Source organism: Dipodomys spectabilis, unplaced genomic scaffold (genome assembly GCF_019054845.1).
Source record: "Dipodomys spectabilis isolate Male_0828 unplaced genomic scaffold, ASM1905484v1 ptg000118l, whole genome shotgun sequence".
NCBI lineage: Eukaryota > Metazoa > Chordata > Mammalia > Rodentia > Heteromyidae > Dipodomys > Dipodomys spectabilis.
The window spans coordinates 3,143,972-3,161,361 of NW_024870795.1; the positions used below are offsets into that span (position 1 = coordinate 3,143,972).

Sequence of the window (17,390 nt, forward strand, 5' to 3'; positions counted from 1 at the left end):
CTCATAGTAAGAGGGCTATAGTTGGTTTTCCTGTTTCATTTAATGCAAATAGTGGAATAATCATAGTACTTTGCAGCTGAAGCATTTGAAAATAAGCTGTTTAATGAATCTTGCACAGGTTTAGATTACTGGAAGATAATGTTTTGTGTCTTCCAAAAGTTACACTGTTGTTTTCTCGTAAGTATACCAGGTTTCCAGAAACTGAAGACATCATAGCCTCCGCCATTGGTAGATTTTGGAAGCGTCTGGAAGATAGGCTGTGTCTTGTCTGTTTTAGATTGAATTTTCAAGCTTTGACTCTTTTCCTTGAAGTTACTTTTACAAATTAATCAATAGGGAACATTTCTTAGCAAGATTTCTGGGTTAGCTTGAAGTGGAAGATCTCCCTCTACCTGCTCAAGATCTTGCCTGTTTCCCTCTACCTCCCTTTACCCCACAAATGTGTGACTGTAGTGCTTGGCCTCTACCAGAGTTTCTTAGGGTGTACCTTAAAAGGTTTTACTAAGGAAATATTGTCATGTGAAGCTTTAGTTTTTGTGTATGGCAAATGGAACTACTTTTGGAGCTGAACCTTTTTAATTATATGCCCTGTTTTGAGGAAAAGGGGAGCATTTTTTCACTAAAATTATGTCTCTCGTTGTCTTATTTATCTTTTCAGAAAAAAGTTAAAGGAATAATGAATAGATGTTGAATTGTAGGAATTTCAGGTCCTAGAGTCGTCACACCCACTCTTTGTGCAGGAATGGTTAGTAGAAGACATTTGAAAACCATTTTCACACACACCCCCAGCCTAGATTAATTAAGACTGGCAACAGGAATTTAGTGCTTAGAAGTATTATATGCTTTGTTTCACTGTCTTTCAGCAAGAATCAGTGTGTTGGGCCTTGATTCCAGAAGGAGATCTCTATGGGTTTACTAGTTGGTGGTAAAATCATGACTCACCAACTATTAGGCCTTTATGTCCAGATATTATCTTAATTTATGGAGTAAGGTCCCTGAGTTCTCCTCTTTCCTTCCACAGGGCAAGCAGGAGGACTTCAAGACGACAGTTCTGGAGGGTATGGAGACGGCCAAGCATCAGGTGAGGGTGGCAGTAGATGCTTGCCACTTAGTAGCAAGAGCCGCCAAATCAGGGATTGATGCTTGCAAATTTTTGGCTGTGGTATCCACATCTTAGCCAGAAGCACAGGGGAAATCTAACGCACAGAACAGAGTAGTTTAGCAGTAGAGTATAGCCAGACAAAGGCAAGCAAAACCTGTTGAAGTCCTCAGGCCGATCTCAGCCCTCCACTTTTCTTCACTTTTTTGAGGAGATGGCACATTTGTTTTTCACCAGCAGTAGTTGAAGTAAAAGTAACTTGATGTGAGAAGTAGAAATAGGAATTGTGTACCTTTAAAAAGAAAGTGAAAAATACTCCTTGGGTAAAAATTAGCTTTTTAAAAAGTATATTCAAAGCTCTTACTTTCCAGGCCAGACAATACAGATTTTTGCTAATAGGAAAAAATAAAAAGTTCATAGGAGCCACCATCTGGAAACAGTTTATTGTAGGAATCCAAAGCAACACGTCTAGATTTCATCCATTTCCTTTTGTAGGATTTTTCTGTGTGTTCCTGGAATGAACGCTGTTTTATAAATGCATCTTGATAGGATTGAGCTAGGTATTACCTTACTGTAGGAGGTTGTTGTGTTTTAGTTAAGTCTACTTTAAATTATTTGCCTATTTTTGTTTATTTACTTTTGGTGGAACTGAGATTTAACTCTAGTTCTCTAGTTTGCCTAAGGCAGACACTCCTATCACTTGAGCCACACCCCTAGCCCCTTTTACTTTGTTTTTCTGGTAGGGTCTCACTTTTTTTTTTGTCTGGGGCTGGACTCTGACCAAGATCTTCCTACCTGTGACCTCCCACTTAGGTAACCAACTTACTGATTGAAATAATCAGAATTTCACTAACCTTTTGCTCAGGCTGACCTTAAACTGCAATCTTCCTGATATCCCTTTTCCCACATCACTATAATTACAAACATGTTCTACCACTACATGTCTGTTGCAGTTAGCATATATAGCAGGTACAGAGTATTTGTATTTTACTTTCCTGGATCAAAGATAGTTCTGCATTAATAGGCTCCAGATGTTAGGAGTGGACTTTTTTTTGTTGGTGTGACTTTTTTTTTTGTTACTGTCTTGGGCTTGAACTCTGGGACTGGGCGTTGTCCTTGAGCTTTTCTTGCTCAAGGCTAACGTTCTACCACTTAAGCCACAGCTCCACTTCCAGTTTTTGGGTGGTTCATTGGAGATTAGAGTCTCTTGGACTTTTGTGGCTGGCTATAAACCACAATCCTCAGATCTTAACTTCCTGAGTAGCTTGGATTACAGGCATGTGCGATCAGGCCCAGCAGAAGTGGACTTCTTTAAATGAATTTGGAGGTAAATCGGTACTTGTTTATTTTAGAGGAATTGAAATTCTCATTGTAAAAATATTTATGGCATATAAAGCATTAAGAATGCACAAGTAGATCTTCTTGGAACTGTTGAGGAATGGGCCTTCTTTTTTCATAAGACATTACTCTGCTGCTGAAGTAAGCAATATGGTGTATTGCTGAAAGTAAGACAGACTTTTATTAAAACTAAAGTGCTATTGAATTTCTGTTAGTATATCATAAGTTTTCATTTGTCCAGGGTGAGTGATGGTGACTATTCTGACTGAAACCTTCTTTCTTTAGGTCTTCATTCTGAATGAGGCATTTGTGAAACAATCAGAGTTAGAAACTGTCTATAAATGATCACCATTCTTCTCTTTCAATGAAGCTAAATGACCCTACCTTCATGGGATCTTGTCTTAAAAATCCAAGTTGATGTGTAGATCTTAAATCTCAGAGCTAGTAAGGAACTTGAGGTCATCTTGTCTGGCTGGCTACTAGCCCTGAACAGATAGGATTCTGTTTCCTCTATTTTGAGTTAGATCTCAAAAGAAGCCTGAAGAAATTTAATGACTTGAGTAGGGATAAAACAACAGTGGTAGGGGACTGAGAGCCAGGGATCAGCTTCTTAGTAAATGTAGATTATTCCTAATAAACCAGTTAAATCAGGCATATACCCTAATAGTCTAAAATCTAAAGTATAAGAAATAACTGTTTTCTTTCTCATATCCTCTTACTATTCCTTGTTCTTTCTGTTTTGAAACTTATTCGCACATGATAGGATGCATTTTTTGTTTACTCACGTCAAGTCTTGTATAGGTTTCCATCGGGTTTTTGTTTTTCACTTTTTAGCTACAAGTCTAGTTATAGTTAATTTACTTTTAAAAATGAAAGATAAGAGACAAGACCTTATTTTCTGTTTACTTCTATTTCAATACGTTCCTGTAGTCAGTAAGGCTGTGTTTTATAAGAAGTAGGAAAACCATGTTATGGAATGGAAGGCCTATAATCTCACCTTCCTTTTTTTCCTCTTCTTCCTTCCCCTTCTTTTGTAAATTTTGCAGTACTATAGGATTAATCTCAGGGCCTCACTAGCTTGCTAGATGAGCTCTATACCACTTTAGTGCCCCTAGTTTTGAAAAATATAGATTATTCCCTTAAATACTTAATTTTTCTATGTTTTAAACCAATAAGAAAGAGCCAGTCCTTTAGCGTGATTGTATTCTGGAAAGTGATGATAGATCCGCCTGTGTGAAGTTATGCACTGGGAGGAACTGAGCAGAAGTTAAGACTGAAGTAGGCAGCCCTAGGGTAACCTTCTTTGGAACATTCAAGATTTCTAAATTTCCAGATCTGTTAAGTGCATCCAAACAATGATGTGTAAAACTACATTCCTGGACCAACTACAGATTACTTCTGATTTTTTTTTTTTGGTCAGTCACAGGGATTGAACTTGGGGTTGAGATGCTGTCACTGCATTTTTGTACTCAAGGCTATTACTGTACCACTTTGAGCCACAGCTCACTTCCATTAGGGATGTTTGATTGGAGATAAGGTTCTTACAGACTTCCCTGCCCAGGCTAGCTTTAAACCATGATCCTCAGGTCTCTGTCTTCTGGGTAGCCAGGATTACAGGTGTGAGCCACCGGTACTTAGCCCTACTTCTGAATTTTATGTACTATTGGTACTTGAAATGATCAAGGACAAATTTTAAATTAATTGCACTCTAAAGATGTTTTCCTTGAAAAGTAGCACTTAGAAGCTGTATTATCCAAAGTGAACTGTGGTAAACTTTGGGGCTGGGAAGGTGGCTCAATGGTAGAGCGCTTGCCTTGCATGCCTGAGGCCCTGGGTTCGATTTCTCAGCACCACAAAAGAAAAAAGCGCAAACAGCCAGAAGTGGTGCTGTGGCTGAAGTGGTAGAGCGCTAGCCTTGAGCTGAAGAGCTGAGGAACAGCGCCCAGGCCCAGAGTTCAGGCCCCACGACCGGACCCCCTCCCCCAAAAAAAGAAATATTGCCTGTTAAGAAACATGCCTTGACTTTGGTTCTGATTTGGTTAGGTTCCATATTAACATTTCTGTTTCTTTGAAAAGAGGGTATCCTTTTCTATTGTAGGTTTTTCTGTGTGCGTTTGATAAGTGTCCTCATTCCTTGAATAATAGTCTTATCTACAAACACAAAAGGAAAGAGATTTTAGAGGCCATTTTTCATTTTGAAAATTAATGCCGTTACTTAATAATTAGTTTTTAAGAAGGCTGTATGGGAGATATAGGTAGAAAAGAACATTATTCCATGTATAAACATCACATCTTTTTTTTCCTTGCATTTGTCTAAAGTTTTGATTTTCAGTTTATTAAGGTACTTTGAAGTTGCCATAAGACCTTAATTTCTTAATTGTTAATATTCTCAAAAGGCCCAATTAGTGAACTGTATTAGCGTGGTTCGTTCCCCCCTTCCCCCAGTTGGTTGTGGGGCTTAAATTCAGGGCCTGGACATTGTCTCTGAGCTTTTGCACATAAGACTGGCATTCTACCACTTGAGCTATAGTACCACTTCCGGTTTTCTGGTGGTTAATTGAAGATGAATCTCATGGACTTTCCTGCTCGGGCTGGCTTTGAACCTTGATCCCCAGATCTCTGCCTCCTGAGTAGTAAAGTGATTTTTGTTCAGAGCACTTAAAGTGAAGAACCAAACTAGTATGAAATAATAGTGTGATAATAGTATGATAATAGTGTCCTTTATAATAGGAGTTTTAAAATGTTTTATATTTCTGCCTGTCATTGAAAAATAGTATGTTGCAGTAGGGTCAATACTCAGTGACCACTTACTAAACATTTAGAAAAATATCTAAGCAAGACAACTATTTTGGGCGGGGAGAAGAGGAGTTTTATTTGTTTTTGTCTTGACTTCTTGAGACAGGTCTCACTATGTAACTTAGACTGACCTTGAACTTGCTGTGTGACCAAGATGGTCTCAAATGTACTGTCTATCTCAGCTTCCTGAGTGATGGAATTAATAGGCATGTGCACATGCCTGCTGAGAAGTGGTGTAGTGGAGCTAATTAATCTTCATGTTAATTGCACACATGAGAACTATAGCTGATAAGTGGTATTTGGTCCAGGTACTCAAGATTCTTGTTAGATAATAGTGTTCTTTATAATGCGAGACATTTTTCGGTTTTGTTTTGTTTAGCTTTGGGGATAGGAGACTGATAACATCAAAGATGTTCTCCTTTCTTGTCCTTCTTCCTCCTCCTTTTTCTTTTTTTTTTTTGGTGGTTGTGGGGCCTGAACTCTGGGCCTGGCCGCTGTCCCTCAGCTCTTCAGCTCAAGGCTAGCGCTCTACCACTTGAGCCACAGTGCCACTTCCGGCTTTTTTCTTTTTGCTTATGTGGTGCTGAGGAATCGAACCCAGGGCCTCATGCATGCAAGGCAAGCACTCTACCACTGAGCCACCTTCCCAGCCCAAGAGTGCGTTTCTTTTTGTCATCTCTTCCCCTCAGTCTCTCCCAGTATTTCTATCCTATCCCCAAGTTACATAGTTCAGTTTCAACATAGGGTCCAGACTCTTTTTTTTTTTCCTAGTACCAGGGCTTGAACTCAGAGCCCTCACTCTGCCTGAATTAGTGTGCTCATATCTGGCACTACCTCTTGGCCAACATTTTGCTAGTTAATTGGGGATGGAGTCTCAAGGATTTTTCTACCACTGAGATTCTCCAGGTCTTAGCTTCCTGAGTGCTAGGACTATAGGCATGAACCACTGGTGCCTAGCTGAAAAAACATTTAGTGAAAATTCACATTTATGAAATAACCAGCATCTCTGATAATACTGCCCCAAGGTGCTGGAACTCAGGGTCTGGGCACTGTCCCTGGACTTTTCTTTGTAAGGCTAGCATTCTACCACTTGAGTCAGAGCTCTACTTCTGGCTTTATTTTGTGGTTAATTAGAGATAAGAGTCTCACTGGGCGCTGGTGGCTCACGCCTGTAATCCTAGCTACTCAGGAGGCCGAGATCTGAGGATCACGGTTCAAAGCCAGCCCGGGCAAGAAAGACTGTGAGACTCCTATCTCCAATAAACCACCAGAAAACCGGAAGTGGCGCTGTAGCTCAAGTGGTAGAGTGCTCACCTTGAGCTGAAGGACAGCGCCCAGGCCCACAGTTCAAGCCCCACGACCAACAAAAAAAAAAGAGTCTCACAGACTTTATTGCCTTTTACTGCCTTCAATGGCTTTGAACCATGATCCTCAGATCTCAGCCTCCTGAGAAGCTAGGATTACAGGCATGAGTTACCAGGTACCAGCAGTATAGCTCTTTCTGATTTTCTCCCTAAGGAATAATTAATTGTCCTGACTCTTTAATTTTAGATTGGAGTTACAAATGGAAGGACTGTTGATTTTAATTTTGTCTGTTATGGAGTTGAACTAATAGCCAGGAACTTAAGGCTAGCACTTTGAGCTTTTTTTTTTCTGGTGGTTAATTAGAGATAAGTCTCACAGACTTTCCTGCCCTGGGCTGGTTTTGAATCACGATCCTCAAATCTCATCCTATTGAGTAGCTAAGATTATAGGCGTGAGCCACCAGCGCCTGGCTGGATTTTTTAGTAGGATGTATGTGCTCATGTCTGAATATCTTCCTTGTCTTAAGAGCAGTTGTTTTAGTGTATAGCCCATGCCAGACTAGACATTTCTGCTTGACCTCTTGTTAATCACTATTATTTTCTAGGTGGTGTTTGCCATGTGAATGCATGTGTTTGTGGAAACAGACCTCTCAGTAGCTTAACTGCCACTTTCTAAGTTAAATCTACACTTGTTCTGTTATTTGTATTCTCCTAATTGTCCTAATACCTTTTTGTTCATTTTACTTCTATTACAATGTTTCCAACTAATTTAAAGTGTTTCAAAATTTAATGCAATTGCAACAATTATGTGTAAGTAGTAAAGCAGGTACCAGGTACTATATTTAATTATCTTAAAGCACATAAAATAAGTCCTGTATGCCCTTGCATTTTCCTAGCGGTCCTCTGCTTCCTTTACTAGGTGTGGAAGGTGCGGCTTTCCAGAGCCGGCTTCCGCACGACCGGATGACTTCTCAAGAAGCAGCGTGTTTCCCAGACATCATCAGTGGGCCTCAGCAGACCCAGAAGGTTTTCCTGTTCATCAGAAATCGCACAGTAAGTGGCCATGTGTGCCAGTGTTCTTTTCACTTGGATTTTGAAAAGTGCTTATGATTTACAGACTATGGGAAAAAATAGAAAAAAAAAAGAATCTTGAGGTACTCAGACCTCATGTTCACTATGACAAGGGCTCTATTGTTTGAGCCACATTCCCAGGGTGAATTTTTGTAAAAAAGTGGATGGAAGTTTCGTGGCCTTTTTTTCTGAGGTTGATTTGTCTCATAATTGAATCAACATCTTTATGTAGCTTGTTAAAATGTTAAAATTGGACCTAAGTAAAATTTTTAGATAAAATTGTCAGGTTTTGTTTTATTTGTAGGGAGTTTTCATAATTTAATTGAATTTGAGTATTGGCAAAAGTCAAGATTTGGAAAAGGATTGGTCCACGGTAAAGTTGTGGCTTCTGGCCATGAATTTTCCTTCTCTTTCTCTACTCTCTCTCCTCTTCCCCTCCTCCATCCTCCTTCTTCCCTCCCCTCTTTGCCTCTGAGCACTGCCATTCCCAACTAGTTCTCGTGTGTGTGTGTGTGTGTGTGTGTGTGTGTGTGTGTGTGTGTGTGTGTGTGTGTGTGTGTGTGTGTGTGTGTATTCAATTTTCTCTTGAGAGAGATCATAGAGAAGTGGAGTACCCATATGATAGATTTGGTTTATTTACATTTCACCAAATTAACTCCTTGATTAGAATCTTGTCTATGGAGAAGTGTTTGGTAATTTTCAGCCAAGATTTAAATTAAATATGGTACCTGCTTTTTTTTCTGCTTCCCTGGTGGTGGTGGTTTTCTTTTTTCTTTTTTTTTTTGGGGGGGGCGGTCCAGTCGTGGGGCCTGGGCGCTGTCCCTCAGCTCTTCAGCTCAAGGCTGGCACTCTACCACTGAGCCACCTTCCCAGCCCCTGGTAGTTGTTTTCTATCACTGATGTGTAGTTGGATCCTTAACAGCTGTCCATCATGTGAACTTCTGGGGACCTCCTTAAGGAAGGTCTTTATCGTCATCGTCATCATCATTTTACATTAGTTACACAGGGGAGGTAATTTCATGATTACCTTTCCACAGGTTTACAGTATGTTTCAGTCTGTCACTATCCATGTTTCCCCTTCTCAAAACAATTTAAACAGACTTCATTATTTTGTTTTCACAGTTGAAAATAACCATCTTCTTCCTTGTTAACCCAGACCCTCTCACTAGTAACCCCACAGTCTTTTTTCTCTTTCCCTGTCCCCTATCCCCATTAGTCACTTCATTGAGGTTGTGTATGCTGTTTTCATATATACTTGCATTGTTTGCTAAATTTTTCCCTTCCCTCTTCCTCCTAAATAGTTCTTTAATATGAACTAAATAATACAAATATAAATAATTGCATATGTGTGTACATGTACATATACATGTGTGTTTTAGATCTAGATTCCATATATGAGCAAAGACATGCAGTTTTTTGTGGGTTTTGTTAGCTTGGTTTAATATGATACCCTCAATTGTATCTGTTTTCCTGTAAATAAAATGAATTCATTTTTTTTCTTTATGGCTGTATAATGTGCAAAAATGCCACATCTTTATTCATTGGTTGTTGGCACTTTGCATGACCCTGTCATTTGGCTATTGTGAACAGTGTTGCAGTAAACAGTTATACATAATTTTTTCTGGTATGTTATACAAATATTTTCTGGTAAGTTGAATTACTCTCCTTTGGATATATTCCCAATATTAGTATGGTAGGACCATGAGGAAGATTTATTTTTAGCTTTTTTAAGGAACCTCCCTTCTGATTTCTATAGTGGCTACAATAGTTTACATTCCCACTGTGTTCCTTTTTCTTCTCGTTCTTGTTAACATTTGATATTGTTTTATTGATGGCTGCCATTCTGACTGGGATGAGAATAGAATCTTAGTATGGTTTTGATTTACATTTCCTTTATGGCAAAGTAGGTTGAACATTTCCTTATGTGTCTGTTAGCCATCTTACTTCTTGTGAGAACTGTCCTGTCCAGTTTTTTTGCCCATTTTCTTTTTTTTTGGATCCAGTTGTGGGGCCTGAACTCTAGGCCTGGGCGCTGTCCCTCAGCTCTTCAGCTCAAGGCTAGCGCTCTACCACTTGAGCCACAGCGCCACTTCCGGCTTTTTTCTTTTTGCTTATGTGGGGCTGGGGAATCGAACCCAGGGCCTCATGCATTGCAAGGCAAGCGCTCTGCCACTGAGCCACCTTCCCAGCCCCTTTTTGCCCATTTTCTAGTTGGGTTTTTGTTTTTGTTGTTTGAGTTCTTCCTGCATCCTGAATATTAATCCTTTATCTGTTGAATAGGTGTCAGATATTTTCTCCTTCCGTGAGTTATCTTGATTCTAGTAATTGATATGCTATACAATAACTTAAAATTTTTTTTTGGGGGGGGGGAGTCCAGTCGTGGGGCCTGAACTCTGGGCCTGGGCGCTGTCCTTCAGCTCAAGGCTAGTACTCTACCACTTGAGCCACAGCGCCACTTCCGGCTTTTTTTTTCTGCTTATGTGGTGCTGAGGAATCAAACCCAGGGCCTCATGCATGCAAGGCAAGCACTCTGCCACTGAGCCACCTTCCCAGCCCACCTTTTTAATTTTATATAATCCTACTTGTCAATTCATGCTCCTATCTCTGGGTATCTGGAGTCCTTTTCAAAAAAATTTTACTTGTGCCATAATTTCCAGAGTTTAGCCTACATATTCCTATGGTAGAGTTAAAAGATTCAGGTGTTTTGTTTTTTGTGCCAGGCCTGGATGCTGTCCCTTCTCATTTTTGCTCAAGGCTGGTGCTCTATCAGCTGAACCACAGCTTTTCTTCCATCTTTTTGTATGTTAATTGGAGATAAGAGTCTCAGGAACTTTCCTGCCCAGGCTGACTTCAAACTGGGATCTTCAGATCTCAGACTCCTGAGTGGTTAGCATTCTAGGCGTGAAACACTGGCATTTGGCACCTTAAGTTCTTTGAATCCAGTTGCGAGTTGGTTTTTGTATAAGGTGAGAGAAGGCCAGACACAGCCTCCTCCTACAGCTAGGTACGTAGTTTCCCAACATTCTGAAAGAGTCTACGTTTTTGCTCTTTTGACAAAAATTAGCTGTAGGTGTGTGGTTTTATTGCTGGGTCTTCTATACTGTTCTGTTGGTCATTGGGTCTTTTTTTGTGCCAAAACCAAACTGTTTCTGTTACTACAGCTTTGAAAATCTGGTATTGTGACATCTCTAGAGGCACTTTTTTTTTTTAAACTTAGAATTACTTTTGTTGTTTGACATCTTTTATGCCTCCATATGAACTTTTCAAATTGGCTTCTGTAATTCTGTGAGGAGTGATACTGAGATTTTGATGATTATTGCATTGAATTTGTACATTGCTTTTGGTAGTATGGCCATTTTCATGATGCCAGTTCTGCCAAACCATAAGCATAGAATCTTTTCATCTTCTCATGTCTTCCTCAGTTTCTCTCCTCAAAATGTTACAGTTGAGCCGGGCGCTGGTGGCTCACGCCTGTAATCCTAGCTACTCAGGAGGCTGAAATCTGAGGATCGCGGTTCAAAGCCAGCCCGGGCAGGAGAGACCGGCAGACTCCTATCTCCAATAAACCACCAGAAAACCGGAAGTGGAGCTGTAGCTCAAGTGGTAGAGCACTCGCCTTGAGCTGAAGAGCTGAGGGACAGCGCTCAGGCCCAGAGTTCAAGCCCCACGACCGACCAAAAAAAAAAAAAATGTTACAGTTGGCGTTGTAGAGCTCTCTTTCTTCTTCGGTTCATAGCTATTGTTTGGGTAGTTATTGTGAATGGAATTTTTTTCCTGGTTTCTTTTCTCAGGCTGTTCCTTGTTAGTATATAGAAAACCTACTGGTGGTTGAATACTGATTTTTGTATCCTGCTATGTTTCCAAAATTTTTGGGTTTTGGGTGGAACTTATAGGGTCTGTTAAGTATAAGATCATATCATCTGCCAATAAGGATAAGTTGATTTCTTGTGTCCCTAATTGAGTCCTTTTTCTTTGTCCTGCCTTAGTGCTCTCACTAGGAATTAGAGCAATATGTTGAATAAGAGTGAGGAGAGTAGATATCCTTATTTCTGACTTTAGGGGAAATTATTTCAGTTTTTCCCCATTTAATGCATATTTCTCATCTGTATTGTCTAGTTTGTAGTTTTGTTATATGGTGAGAAAACAGAGAAGTTACATTTTGAGAGGTCAAATTTTGGAGTCTTTATAGGAGTGTTAGTGGTCTGCAGGAGGCCAGTTGTTACAAAGACCCTGTTAGGAAAGTGAGCTACGAAGGCCTGAGAGGAAAGTGTAAGGTAAATTAAATAGGTGGGTTTAATTAGGTAGCCAATGAAGAGAATACGACAACACCATGCAGTATTCATACAGGAAAAGTTTATTTACTGAAGTGCAATTTCCTCTAGCTGGATCATTCTCTTTATTAGTATGAAGTGATCTCTGTTTCTTTTGACCAATTTTAGTTTTAAGCCTATTATATCAGATGTAAGTATGGTACTCCTGTCTGCTTTCAGGTCCATTTTCTTGGAAGATCTTTTTCTGTTTTATCACCCTAAGCTTGAGTCTGTCCTTGTTAATAAGAGGTCCTTTCTTGTCTTTGCTCTTTTCTTCTAGAACCCTCTTTTGCATATTTGCCCTTAACTACCACTCAGAAGCCCAGACCTTACCTTTTCCATGCTGTTTATTTTTTTATATTTTTTCTTGGTTGTCTTAGACGTAGATTCATTGTCTCTCTTTTTTCTTTTTTCTTTTTGTCAGTCGTGAGGCTTGAACTCTGGGCCTGGGCACTGTCCCTGAGTTCTTCAACTCAAGGCAAGTGCTCTACCACTTGAGCCACACCACCACTTCCAGTTTTCTGGTGGTTAATTGGAGATAAGAGTCTCACAGACTTTTCTGCCCGGGCTGGCTTTGAACTGTGATCCTCAGATCTCGGCCTCCTGAGTAGCTAGGATTATAGGTGTGAGCCACCAGCATCCAGCTTCTATTCATTTTTAGTGACCCCATTCTGTGAGTGGTATACCAGACTCCTTTTGTTGTAGATGCCAAAAATAGAAGTTATCCTTGACACTTTTCTCCTTATTCTGCATAGCTACTTGATCATTAGGTTTTTGGAGGGTTTGTGTGTGTTTGTTTTTTTGGCTGGCATGTAGGATGTGCTTGAGGACTTGACCTCAGGACCTCATGCTCCCGCTTGGCTTTTTCACTCAAGGCTGGTGGTGTACCGCATGAGCCCTAGTTTTGCTTCTGGCTTTGTGTGTGAGAGCATGTGCGTGCGTGTGTGTGTCCTACCACACTTGAACTCGATGCCTGACACTCTCCTTGAGCATTTCTGCTCAAAGCTAGTGCTATGACTTTAAGCCATAGCTCTACATAATTGGAGATAAGAGTCTCACTCTGTTCAGGCTGGCTTCAAACCACAATCCTCAGATCTCAACCTCCTAAATATCTTAGGATTATAGGGTTAGCAGTGCCCAGCCACATCTAGCTTATTGGTGGTTGACTGGAGCTAGGAATCTCAAGGATTTGTCTGCTTACACTGGCTTTGAACTTGGATGCTCAGATCTCAGTCTACTGAGTAGCTAGTATTATAGGCATGGGCCACTAGTAACTGGTAGGTTTTGTGGCATTTTATCTACTTAGTACCTCTGGCATCTTGTGACCCTAGGTATAAAACTAGTTGCTTCCTACTAGCTGTATGACTTTGACAAATTACTAGACATTTTTCATACTAGGCCAGATATCCTCCAGCTTCTTCATTAATTTACTTATTTGGCAGTTTTGTGTTACTTTGGTTTCCTTGTTAGGAATTTAACCCTTACTCTCTATATGATAATAAAACCCATATTTGAATTGTTAAAAATTAAAAATATGATTTTACAAATTGTCAAATAGTATGTCTATTTGTTTTAATATAATTTATGTCATTTATATCCTTTAAATATAGTTGCAGTTGTGGTTGGATAACCCAAAGATACAGCTGACATTTGAGGCTACTCTTCAACAATTAGAAGCTCCTTATAACAGTAAGTATGTTCAATAAGATTACAAAGTTGGTATTTCTTTTTAGAAGCCTCTTTGTTAATTGATAATTAATTTTTTTATTCATGTTTACATTCTGTGTTACCTTGTACTAAGCAAAACAAATGAATCTTACAAAAAATTGAGCCTGCTGGGCACTGGTGGTACACACCTGTAATCCTCGCTACTCAGGAGGCTGAGATCTGAGGATCACAGTTCAAAGCCAGCCCGGGCAGAAAACTTTTAGCTCCAGTAAACCTCCAGAAAACCAGAAGTGGCGTTTTGGCTCAAGTGGTAGAGCACTTGCCTTGAGCTGAAGAGCTCATGGTTAGTGCCCAGGCCCAGAGTTCAAGCCCCATGACCAACAAAAAATAAAACTGAGCCAGACACCAGACACCTGTAATCCTAGCTACTTAGGAAACTGAGATCTGAGGATTGTGATTTGAAGCCAGCCCAGACAAGAAAGTCTGTGAGACTGTCTCCACTTAACCACTAAAAAGTGGGTAAGTAGAGCTGTGGCTAAAGTGGTAGAGTACGAGTCTTGAGCAAAAAAGCTCAGGGACAGGGCTCAGCCCCTGAGCTCCACCCCCAGGACTGGTGAGCACCGTGTGTGTATGTGTGTGTGTGTGTGTGTGTGTGTGTGTGTGTGTGTGTGTGCAAACAAAAGTATCTTAAAACTACTTCACAGTGGAGAAAGAAGAGAGTTGGGAGATTTTTCCTTTTAACTTCTGGAAATGTAAATCACGTGTTTTAATTTATTCTGTAGGCGATACTGTACTTGTCCACCGAGTTCACAGCTACTTAGAACGTCATGGTCTCATCAACTTTGGCATCTATAAGAGGATAAAACCCCTCCCAAGTAAGGACCTGTCTGGACAGTGAATTTAGTGGTTTTAAGTTTTTATTATAGGACTGTATAATACTGTTAACATTTCTTTTTTATTCCTAAGTCTGTATTTAGTCAAACTATTCTCCTTGTTTTATGTCAGAATTAAAATCTTTAAGATGGGCAGCAATGGCTTATACCTGTATCCTACCTGTTCAAGAGGCTGAGAATTAGAAGATGGAAATTCAGAGCCAGCCAGGACAGAATGAGACTTCTCTGATTAACTAGAAAATGCCAGGGTGGAGACATAGCTCAAATGGTAGAGTACCATGAGCAAGAAAGCTAAGTGATCGTAATGAGGCTCTGAATTCAAACCTCACTAGAGGAAAATAAATAAATGGAGTAAAATCTTTAATTTCTGGTTTGATAGGTACTTTGGAAAGGATTTTTTTTATTATTAAAATAAGTTTGTTAAGAATAGAAGTCAGCTGGGTGTCAGTGGCTCATACCTGTAATCCCAGCTACTCAGAAGGCTGAGAGCTAAAGCTCACAGTTCAAGGCAGCCAGCCCAAGGCAGACAAATCCTTGAAACTTTTGTTGTTGGTGATGATAGTAGTCATGGGGCTTGAACTCAAGGCCTGGGTGCTGTTGTGAACTCTTTTTTGCTCAAAGCCAGCACTCTACCACTTTGAGCCACAGTGTCACATCACATCTGGTTTTCTGATGGTTAATTGGAGATAAGAGTCTCATGGGTTTTGCTGGCCAGGCTGGCTTTGAACATAATTCTCAGATCTCAACATCCTGAGTAGCTAGAATTACAGATGTAGCCACCCCGTACATGGTCTCCTTGAAACCTATCTCCAGTAAGTCACAAAATGTCAGAAGTGGAGCTGTGGTTCAAGTGGTAGAGCATTAGCCTTGAGCACATAAGCTCAGGGACAGCACTTAGAGTGTGAGTTCAAGCCCCATAACTGACACATACACCCACCCACACACACTTACACATATGTACACAGACACACACAGGAAGATGTCAGTTATGCAGGCAAGACTTTTGAGGTTTTTCTGTCTTTTCTTTTTACTACTGGCCTTGTTCATAGTGTTTGAATAATATCTGCCAGGGGTCTAAGCAACAGGAATATTTTGAGAATTGAAACTTCAAACAGGAATATTAGCTGGCTTGCCAGTGGCCTGTAATCTTAGCTACTTAGGAGACTGAGGTCTGAGAATCAAGGTTTGAAGTCAATCTGGGCAAACAAATCTCTGAAATTCTTTTTTTTTCAGGGGGTCCGGTCATGGGGCCTGTACTCTGGGCCTGGGCGCTGTCCCTCAGCTCTTCAGCTCAAGGCTAGCATTCTACCACTTGAGCCACAGCACCACTTCTGGCTTTTTTCTTTTTGCTTAAGTGGTGCTGAGGAATCGAACCCAGGTCCTCAGGCATGCAAGGCAAGCACTCTACCACTGAGCCACCTTCCCAGCCCAAATCTCTGAAATTCTTATGTCCAATTAACCACCAAGAAGCTAGAAGTAAAACTGTTGCTCAAGTGGTAGAGCACTAGTCTTAAGCAAATAAAGCTAAAGGACAGTGCCCAGGCCCTGAGTTCAAGCCCCAGTACCAGCACACCTACACAAAGAAAGGGATACTAATTTAAGAAATAAAAGTAGAGCTTAAAGGAACTAGTTTTTACTCAGAATATGTCCTAGTATAGCTCTAAGTTAAATAAACACAGTTCATTTGTTTGTAGCACTACCATCATTGCATGACTAAAGTGAGGAGAAACTAATTCTCCAGATAATATATTTGATTTATGAACATTATCAAGCTGGGCACTAGTGGCTCACACCTGTAATCTTAGCTACTCAGGAGGCTCAGATCTGAGGATCATAGTTCAAAGCCAGCCCTGACAGGAAAGTCCATGAGACTGTCATCTCTTATAAACCACTAGAAAATTGGAAATAACACTGTGGCTCAAGTGGTAGAGCTCTAGCCTTGAGTTGAAGAACTGATAGCACCCAGGCCCAGAGTTCAAGCCCCACAACTGACCAAAAAAAAAAAAAATAACCATTCAATATCAAATTAAACTTTATACATTTCAGGCATTTGTTTTTAGGTATTTTAGAAACAACCAAACTGCTTACTTTTAAGATGTTATGCTAAGAACCCAGAGGTTTTCATGAGTAAAAAGAGAAACACTATAGCCAGATATTCTAATATTGTTCCTTTTTCTTTTTCTTTTTCCCGTAGCTAAAAAGACGGGTAAGGTAATTATTATAGGCTCTGGGGTCTCCGGCTTGGCAGCAGCTCGACAACTGCAAAGTTTTGGAATGGATGTCACACTTCTGGAAGCCAGGGTAAAGGATTTACTTCGGGTTTACAAACTATCTGTCATGGATGAAGCTTTTTTTATTGGAGAGGGGGCTTGGTGCTGGGGCTTCATACTTGCTGGGCAAGTGCTCTTAATATGGAACAACAGGCCATTCTGTGGATAAAAGCATTTTAGACAATAATGTTTTGATAAGTTCTTATTGATTATTTACTATTTGTAAGGCTTCAGTATGTCTTTTGGATGGATATTTTCAGCTCATTATTTCTCACTAGGCAGCTCTTACATAGGGGACCTATTCTTGTAGGTAGCAATTAATTCTTCTTTGTGGTAATCTTGTAGGCCCTGATGAAACTAAGGCTCCCTTAATTATTAGTGGAGAACAATGAAAACTAAAAGAATAAAAGGTGATGGCATATAGTGAAAAAGTGAACATCACATTAGGGTTCGTGGTGAAAATAATTGTCATGAATGATTTTTCAAATTTAATTGAAAAGCTCCTTGGACTCTTAGCCTATTTCAAAACAAACCAAAAATCCCACAGCCAACTTCAGTGATTAGGGACAAGAGTTAAGCCACGGTACCAGAAAAGTTGGTTTTTAGCATTGGAATTTGTGAACATGTATTTTCCCCGTGGA

The 17,390-nt window shown here is 40.1% G+C and overlaps 1 protein-coding gene across 2 annotated transcripts in view; it reads left to right on the forward strand.

Moving 5' to 3' along the window:
• The window catches only part of Kdm1a (lysine demethylase 1A), a 73,039-nt gene that overhangs the window by 27,824 nt on the left and 27,825 nt on the right, over positions 1-17,390 (forward strand). The window contains exons 3-7 of one of the 2 annotated variants that reach the window (XM_042688651.1): positions 1,022-1,081; positions 7,457-7,590; positions 13,529-13,607; positions 14,369-14,461; positions 16,674-16,780. In XM_042688651.1, the coding sequence (XP_042544585.1) occupies positions 1,022-1,081; positions 7,457-7,590; positions 13,529-13,607; positions 14,369-14,461; positions 16,674-16,780 (473 nt within the window). The remainder of the gene's footprint in view (positions 1-1,021; positions 1,082-7,456; positions 7,591-13,528; positions 13,608-14,368; positions 14,462-16,673; positions 16,781-17,390) is intronic. The other variant, XM_042688652.1, reaches the window with a different exon arrangement.